Genomic DNA, 9,017 nt, shown 5'->3' on the forward strand with positions numbered 1-9,017 from the left:
TAAAATATTTCTAGAAAAAGCAAAGATGACAGCCTGAATGTTGCTTATTTCCAGAGGCAGAGAATCAGACACTGAGATGAATGAAAATGCATCATTCTCTTCAGGTACAGACCTTACAACCAACAGTACCACTGTGCTCTGAGGAAATGTCTCCATCTGGTGGACTCATCTTAATCTCAAACTTCGTGATTAACATGAGCCATATATATTGACACAGAAACAAAGCAGACTAATAAATAATAAAGAAAGAATAAACTAATCAAATGACTAGGCTTGAATTCATAACAGCCCATTTTGGGAGGTCAAGGCACTGTGATAAAACAACGTACTGAAACCATACTGACATCCAACATAATACAGGATAAAGATAAAGCCACATGATGAAATCAAAGTTCATCACAAGTAAATGCTAATATCTAGAAAGTGCACACAAATACAAATATCAAAATATCAAATGTAGGCAAATATCAAATGTCACATAAATCAGTTAACCAAATAACAGGATTTTACTGTTGCATTTTTACAGTCAAAATCATTTTTTACATTGTATGCAGTTTTCTCAAACCGACCAACCTGTCACTTGGTCGTATGATTAGTGTGGAGGCAGATGTGTCCCACACACTGCTGGCATAAGAAGTGTCTGTTCTGTGACTCAAAAGGGACAGTGTTGGTGGACAGCAAACTGCTAGGCATGATGCCAATTGCATGACACACAGACACACAGACACACAGACACACACACACACACACACACACACACACACACACACACACAAGCAGTAGTTAAGGTCAGGTTTTTCTCAAGGCAAAACAGTGGAGTGTGCAGAGGCTTGGGAAAACTGCAGAAGAATGCACGTTTGTGTACTCAGAAAAAAGCTGACCTAGTCATTTAGGTCACAACACAATGTAACTCAAGGCAGCCCCTATTATACAGCTGACGGTCCAGAGACCCTCAAACTTAATTGAAGAGTAAATTACCTCTTATACAATACACAAAAAGACTCCTAGACCATGAGAGGCTCATTTACCTTCAATAGAAATCACTCACTGCTTGAGATTAAAGACAGTGAATGTATGAGCACAAAAAGTAGGAAGAGCGGTTTATAATAGGTTTGTGAATGTACTGCCATAAAACATCCTATAACTCGAGAGTTTCACAAACCGGGGTTTGCGAGCTGGTAAAAAAGCTAATCATGAATTAAATAAAAACGTAAAATTTTAAAACAAGTTAAATTAAAAATATTTTATTTAGTTAAAATAAAGATAAACTTACTTCCAAAAAGGCATATTTTAAATATTTTATATTTATCTGCATGGCAGGTGATCATTAACAACATCAGCGAACTGTGAACATGCAAATGTGTTGTTAACCCCTTAACCGTCACCACCCTTTTTGAGCATAGACTTGAAAACGCACTATCCAGACTGTAATTCAAGAATGCTTTGGAATATATATAATATAGTTTTAAAGTCTTGTTTTAAAGAAAACAGATTGTTACAGCAGATTGTTACTGAAGTGAAAGCACTTCAAAAAAATTAAAGTATGAAAAGTTATAGAAGTTTAAATTTACTGTAAATCAAATATAAAATATATAATAAAAAATATTTTTTTACTCTAAAACGGATATAAAATCAAAGCCATATGTCTAACCAAGTTGTGTTCCAAATTTGAAGTTGATATCACAAAAATTGAAGTTCCCATGAGATTTTGTTTAGGTGTTGTACCAAAAAAAGCCACCGGGTGTCACCCACTTTCCATAAATTTTTTTTTGATGCATACTCCCGTAAAAAATTAATCAATTTCTATCCAAATATCACTTCCATCACAAAACAGATGCCAAATATGAAACCTTGAGATTCAGACCTTTCCGACGATATGTTTTGTCAAGATTAAATAAGTTTTGGCTATAAAGTAGTTAAAATAAATTTTGTAATATGAAACATGACAACGCCCACTAGGGGGAGGAGCCTGCTAAAAGGAATTAAAGGCCCACTGAAGTGCCTTGGAACCTGCATTATTCAATGTGTTGACGTAATTTCTACTGAAACAGGAAAACAGGGCAGGACATATCGAATAGCTCCGCCCCTTCTTTAAAACAGCCAATAGCGTTTTGTTTATAATCGCAGCTTGGACAGAGCCCTTGAGCTTGTAAAGCTTTAGTTTCCTTCTAATCTCTAACCGTTTCTCCTCCTAATCTCCTCCGTATTGCTTTAAAATACAGCATTCTGCGCAGAATTCAAATAGGTCCAATACGTTTGTGGTCTGTGCCGACTCGCGGATATGATCCGTTCTGTGCTATCATGTCTCTGGACCGGAGCAGACTGTGACACTAACGAGAAAACGGACTTGATTCGCATCAATGGAAAGCATATTTACACTGTCTGAATCATTCCCTATCCTCTATATAGTGCACTATGTGCCATTCACTATATAGAAACTAGTAAATGTGTGAACAAATGACCGATTTCAGCCACAGCTTCAGCGTCTATTTGTAGTGTAGGAGGGGGCGGGACTTCAGATTCTAGAGAGCATTTGATTGGATAGAAGATTTGATTAGAAGCTGAAGTGCGATGTGATGTCATGAAAATTCATGATCCATTTTAGCAGAAGTGAGAGACTGTAAGTTTTGAATGCTTTTATCTCCTAAATGTGACTTTTGTCATTGTTTTGGAACACACAAGCTTATTCATAACCTTAAGACTAACATATTCATAATAAAAGCTAAAAAAATTAAATTTTGATTTCAGGGGGACTTTAAAGTACCGTTCCAATGGTAATGCAATGTCTAATTTCAAAACCGTTTTCACAGGATGAACGCAGAGTTAAGCTTTCGAATGATACCTAATTTATGATGATTACGGAAACGTGACGCAAAAAAAGGCAATAAAAAACAGCGCCAAGTGTCCTGCCAGCGGGATGGTGACAGTTAAATTATTGAAATCTATAAAATCGCAGGAGGCACTTCAAGTAAATATTTTAATACAAAGAGGATCGACTGACAAAAACGTTTGGGAATCCCTACTATAACTGATTCCTGACTGCTTTTATTTCATTAGAGAGCAAAATGTTTTTCATTCACCTTCACTATAATCTTGAGGTAATGGATTTGGAGTTTGAACAGCACAAATGAAAAAAAAAAAAAAAAAAAAAAAAAAAAAGAAAAAAGAAAATTCTTAGTAAACACTCACGAGTTGAAGCCTGAAGCTCAATAAAATCGCTTGCATCACCTACAGAGAGTGTAACATAGACTTGCGTAGACATGATCTGGGCTGCTTAAATTTTTAGGATTTTTAATTCTTTGATGTCAAAGAAATGATTGTCCCCTCGTCTCCCTGCCCATAAGCCAGTTTGGCTGTAGACGGTCACAGAGATGAGAAGAGAAGATAACCTCCCCTGAGCTTGCTGGCTTCTACTTCAAAAGGAGGAGTGACAGACAAGGACAACCACAAGTAACAAGGACTGGCGCTGGATACTGTGCTCATACACTAAAGAAAGACACAGGCTCATGCCTGACATCTTCATGAATCATCACTGCTATGACAGCATGAACTGAATTTTTTGAATGCATGTGAAAAAAAAAAAAAAGAAAAAAAAAAAAAGAGAGAGACGTGTCATGAAGTAGACAAGAAATCTGTAGAAAAGGATGATATTGAACAAATTTTGCAAGCCCTGCCTAACACACAAAAGAAAAAAGAAAAAAAGCTGCGATTATACGTTGTGTCTAAGTTTTGCATTGAATTTACACATCTGACCAGCAGGTGCCGCCTGCCAGCGGTGTTTTTAGTGTATTTTACATTATATTGGTTCAGTTTCAAAAATCTTTCTCCCATCATTACTCCAGTCTTCAGTCACATGATCCTTCAGAAATCATTCTAATATGCCGATTTGCTGCTCAAGAAATATTTCCTATTAATGTTGAAAATAGTTGTGCTGCTAAATAACTTAAGGATTCTTTGAATAGAAAACTTAAAAGAACAGTATTTATAGAAGTAATTTTCTAAGATTATAAACATCTTGACTGTCACTTTATCAACTTAACATGTTCTAAATCCTGATCTCAATAGCCTACTACTCAAACAGAACAATAAAGCAGAAAGTAATATATATATATATATATATATTTTTTTTTTTTTAAATGCACAGCCTTGCAAAGCATACTTCACTTGACTCATTTACACGTACACAGGATTTCGACGCATGCGCATTGCAACAAATTACAATACCTCTATGAGTTACAACAACCCATGTAAACATCTTTGTATTCTTTCATGCTAGAGTTGTATAAATGTGGGTACTTTCTAACCTCTTCGCACAATCTCACCTGTGTACACCTCTATTGTTGCTGTAGCTTGCATGTGTTACGTTCATGCAGGTTTTCTTCGACTACCTTGTGAATCGATGTCACCAGGGCATGGTTGCCACCTTGTGGACAAAGTAACTACTAAAAAAAAAAAAAAAGTAAATGCGCATGTATGCGCAGTTACAAAGTACTGCCGCTGCTCGTTCAGTATGCGCGTACTATTCTGATGCCGAAATTCGATTTGCACGCACTATACGCTGACCCTCGTGTACGCATCAAAAGTGAAGTATACTTTGGCCTTAAAGGGATAGTTCACCCAAAAATGAAAATTATCCCATGATTTACTCACTCTCAAGCCATCCTAAGTGTATGACTATCTTATTTCAGATGTACACAATCGGAGATATATTTAAAAATATCCTCGCTCTACAAAGCTTTATAATGGTAGTGAACGGGGGGCTGTGTTTTAAAGACCCCCCCCCCCAAAAAAGCATCCACCCATCATACAAAATCTATACAGCTCTAGGGGGTTTATAAAGGCCTTCTGAAATGGAGCGATGGGTTTTTGTAAGAAAAATACCCATACTTAAAACTTTAAAAAGTAAAATAATCCACCAGACGGCCGTACGCATTGATTTGTGGGGGAAGACTAACCTCTGACCTGACGCAATGACAAATGCGGAAGCACAGAGAATAGAACAAAACACCGGTCACGAATTAGAAGTCTAAAACAAGAAATTTTAAAAGAGAAATGTCAGAGGATTTCAATATAAGAGGAGCTTCAGTTTGTTGCCCAGCCATATTTGTTTAAACCGCGAGAGGAGTCTAAGCTTACGATACTCCTACATCCTGTGTCATACAATCATCTGCCGGAAGCTAATTATTTTACTTTATAAAGTTTTAAATATGGTTTTTTTTTTTTTTTTTTTTTTTTTACAAAAACCCATCGCTTCACTTCAGAAAGCCTTTATTAACCCCCTGAAGCCGTATGGATTATATTTATATCCATTGATGGATGGATGCATTTATTTTAGGCTTCAAAACAGGCCCCCCCGTTCACTACCATTATAATGCTTGGAAAAGCCAGAGTATTTTTAAATATAGTAGTCAACATTTGAAGTGGATCCAAAAAGTTAATAAAAGTTGTCCTAAGAACTAAGTTGTCCTAGTTTTTAGGACAACTTTGATGAAAGGTTTTGATCCACTTCAAATGTTGACTACTGTATATCACCGATTGTGTTCGTCTGAAAGAATAGTCATATACACCTTGGATTGTTTGAGGGTGAGTAAATCATGAGATAATTTTCATTTTTGGGTGAACTATCCCTTTTAAGAAAATAATATCTTGAAGTAAAAAGGAAAGGACAAGCAGAATTCAATAAGTAAAACATTGCCATTTAATAAAAAACAAAGCTCCAGGTTCAATGTCTGGGGACCAGACTCTGGGTGCAATGCTTCAAAATACATAATTGGATTGTAAAAAAAACCTGCATACTTACAAACTCACCAAAGCCGACCATCTCAGAGAAGAGGGAATAAAAGTAAAAGGATAAAATGGAGAAAGAGGGGGGGAAAAAAAATAAAATAACCTTTCCATTCACTCCTTACCTTGTATTGTGATGTACAAAACTAACTGGCACAGCTAGGCAAGTCACAGTAAATAAAAACATACTTTTCATATCTGGACTTTTTTTCTTTGAATGGATTGTGTGTTCTTCTATTCAGCCATTAAACACCCTGAACCATTCCCAAAGGTCTCTAAACGCAGGCCTGTGTATAACTGGCATTTGTCACAGAAGTCGGATGTATGAGAGTTATTTCTTTGCAAAGGAGATTTTCATTGCATTGCTCTGCGTGATCTTAAAGCCTTGCAAAGCTTCTCTGGCTGCACCCGCCTGCACCTCATTATCAAACTCCACAAAGGCGATGTCGTGACGGCCGGGGACAAGACGGACTTCTTTGAATCCAGGGAACCTAGGAGAAGAAAGCGACATTGTAATTAGCAAAAGGAGATCTTATGTTTTAAAATGACTGAACTGAACAAGGTTCAAAAGGGGGGTGAAAGCAAACAAATACTCACTGGTTGAACAGCATGGACAGCATGAGCTCGTTGGTCTCCTCTGGGAGATTGGTGAGAAACAGGATGTGGTTGGGAGGGTTTTCCGACACCTACAAACAAAATGAATGTTGTTAATAAAGTCACAAACCAAATATAGAGCCTTTATTCTCATTTTAGTGCATACCTGCTGTGGCATCTGGCCAGGCATTTGTCCTGGCATCATCTGACCTGGTGGCATGGCACCTGGTGGCATCTGTCCTGGTGCCATGCCAGGCGGAGGCATCATCCCAGGCGGAGGCATGTAGGGAGGCTGACCGGGCATTGGCATCATGCGAGGAGCTTGGCTCATTGGTGGCATTCCCTATAAATGACAAAATAAATAAACAACAGCCTGAAAATAGGCCACAATGGAGCAAACACACCAATTCCCGAAGATGATCCCAAATATACTAACTGGCATAGCTGCAGGTACTCCGGCCATAGCAGGTGTGGCAGCAGCACCACCCTTTTTCCCAGCACCTGGTTCAGGGGCTTTAGGCTTTTTCTTCTCTTTCTTACGGTCTCGCTCCACATACGTGCCCTTCATTTTCGCAATGATATCAGAGTCCTGCTTTGCATACTGAATACGCTGTGAATAGATTGAATTTTAAAAGCATTTTAGTACAGATTGTGGTTTAATTAAAGACATCAATTATTTCAAAATATATAAATAAGATTTTGGTAAGATTTTTAAATGTTTTTGAAAGAAGTGCTGTATTATGCTGTATTTATTTGATCAAAAATGAGTGAAAATCTGAAAAGAGTGAAATCTGTAATATTGTGAAATATTACTACAATTTAAAGTAACGGTTTTCTATTTGAATAAATAGTAAAACGTAATTTATAGATGTGATCAAAGCTGAATGTTCAGCATCATTACTCCAGTCTTCAGTGTCACAAGATCCTTCAAGGGTTAATTCACCCAAAAAATGAAATTTGTTATTAATTACTCACCCTCATGTCGTTCCACACCCATAAGACCTTTGTTCGTCTTCAGAACACAAATTAAGATATTTTTGATGAAATCCAAGAGTTACATGACTCGTCCACAGACAGCAAAATAATCAACACTTTCAAGGTCCAGAAAGGTACTAAAGACATCGTTAAAACAGTCGACATGACTGCAGTGGTTCAACCTTAATGTTATGAAGAGACGAGAATACTTTTTGTGCGCAAAAAACAAACAAAAATAACTTCTTTATTCAACAATATCTTCTCTTCTGTGTCATTCTGTGTCAAACCTGGAAGCGCTGAATGTAAACAACACATGAGAATGATACAGAAGAGAAGATATTGTTGAATAAAGATATTGTTAAAAGTCCTCTCGTCGCTTCATAAAATTAAGGTTGAACCACTGCAGTCACGTTGACACTTTTAATGTCTTTAGTACCTTTCTGGACCTTGAAAGTGTTGATTATTTTGCTGTCTATGGACGAGTCATGTAACTCTTGGATTTCATCAAAAATATCTTGTGTATAATTATATAATTATAATATAATTTGTGTTCTGAAGATGAACAAAGGTCTTACGAGTGCAGAACGACATGAGGGTGAGTAATTAATGACAGAATTTTCACTTTTGATCAATTTAATGCATCCTTGCTGAATAAAAATATGAATTCCTTTACCACTGAAAGGTTTGGGGTGCATATAATAGTTCACATCGTTTTCACAAAAAAATAGAATTTATAAAATAATAATAATTAATATAATATATATATATATATATATATATATATATATATATAACAGATCATACCATGGGTTTATCATAAAAAGGGAAGCCTTGCATAGAGCGGAGTGCATTGGAAGCACTGTTGATCTCCTTGAAGATCACAAAGGCCTGACCCCTCATTTTCAGTGTAGGAGAAACAAGGATGTCCAGGATTTGTCCAAACTGGGAGAATATAGCATACAACGACTTTTTCAGTTCTATTAAAAACGAGAGAGAAGGAAAAGGGTTGCAACATGAACAATGTGCAGAAATCAATGCCAATGATATTTTATTAAAAACAAACAGATCAACAAAACCATACCATCTTTTTTGATCTTCTCATTCAAGTTGTTAATGTAAATAGTGTGGTTTAGCCGCATCTCCTGACCAGCCATGATTCTGGAAAGATAAACAGAGATAATAAACCCTATGAAAGAAACGAAACTTCAACATGTGCCCACACAAAGATTAGAATGTGTAGAAAGGGGGGGAAAGGCTTATTGAGCATATAGGAAGCGCTGGAAGAAGTTTGCGTTTCGGTAAAAGTCCTCAAGATGCAAGAAATACCTATTAGCTATTATTTATTTCTTAATGAACGATATAAAACTGTGAATGACTGACCCACCTCGTTGTTTAAACGGGAGCTAGTCAGTTAGCGTCAACTAATTTAACAAAGAACAGTGGGAAAACACGTATTTTTATATAATAAACTAAGCCGTTAATAAGAACAAAACAATAAGCATTAATACATAAAAAAAATCAACTTACTCACAATTATTTGACGAGCTTCTACCGACTACAAACCTGAATGAAAATCCACACAGGGGGAAAAAAAAAAGAGCGTGCAACTTCCGCCTGAAAAACCGCCTTCTCGAAAATGTAAAGATTCGATTGGACAGCTGAAC

The 9,017-nt window shown here is 36.6% G+C and overlaps 1 protein-coding gene across 4 annotated transcripts; it reads right to left on the minus strand.

Annotated features, from left to right (window-relative positions):
- Positions 1-5,675: 5,675 nt before the first annotated feature.
- snrpa (small nuclear ribonucleoprotein polypeptide A) lies at positions 5,676-8,971 on the minus strand. 4 transcript variants are annotated; one of them, XM_051869681.1, is made up of 7 exons: positions 8,885-8,971; positions 8,435-8,511; positions 8,158-8,330; positions 6,815-6,988; positions 6,545-6,721; positions 6,382-6,470; positions 5,676-6,275 (listed from the first exon to the last, which is right to left on the minus strand). In XM_051869681.1, exons 2-7 carry the CDS (start codon positions 8,505-8,507, stop codon positions 6,116-6,118), a joined length of 846 nt encoding a protein of 281 aa, XP_051725641.1. In that variant the 5' UTR covers positions 8,508-8,511; positions 8,885-8,971; the 3' UTR covers positions 5,676-6,115. The 4 variants fall into 4 exon arrangements, with proteins under 4 accessions (XP_051725641.1, XP_051725642.1, XP_051725643.1 ...); XM_051869682.1 differs by having other exon boundaries at positions 8,881-8,957; XM_051869683.1 differs by having other exon boundaries at positions 8,917-8,935.
- Between the last annotated feature and the right edge of the window lie 46 nt (positions 8,972-9,017).

Source organism: Ctenopharyngodon idella, chromosome 18 (genome assembly GCF_019924925.1).
Source record: "Ctenopharyngodon idella isolate HZGC_01 chromosome 18, HZGC01, whole genome shotgun sequence".
Taxonomy (NCBI): domain Eukaryota; kingdom Metazoa; phylum Chordata; class Actinopteri; order Cypriniformes; family Xenocyprididae; genus Ctenopharyngodon; species Ctenopharyngodon idella.

Bases quoted from the DNA above. Each gene is read 5' to 3' on its own strand.
- snrpa (XM_051869681.1), bottom strand. From the start codon at position 8,507: ATGGCTGGTCAGGAGATGCGGCTAAACCACACTATTTACATTAACAAC. The intron at 8,331-8,434 runs GTATGGTTTTGT...CGTTTTTAATAG, and splicing joins TGAGAAGATCAAAAAAGATG to AACTGAAAAAGTCGTTGTAT. The intron at 6,276-6,381 runs GTGAGTATTTGT...TTCTTCTCCTAG, and splicing joins CTGTCCATGCTGTTCAACCA to GTTCCCTGGATTCAAAGAAG.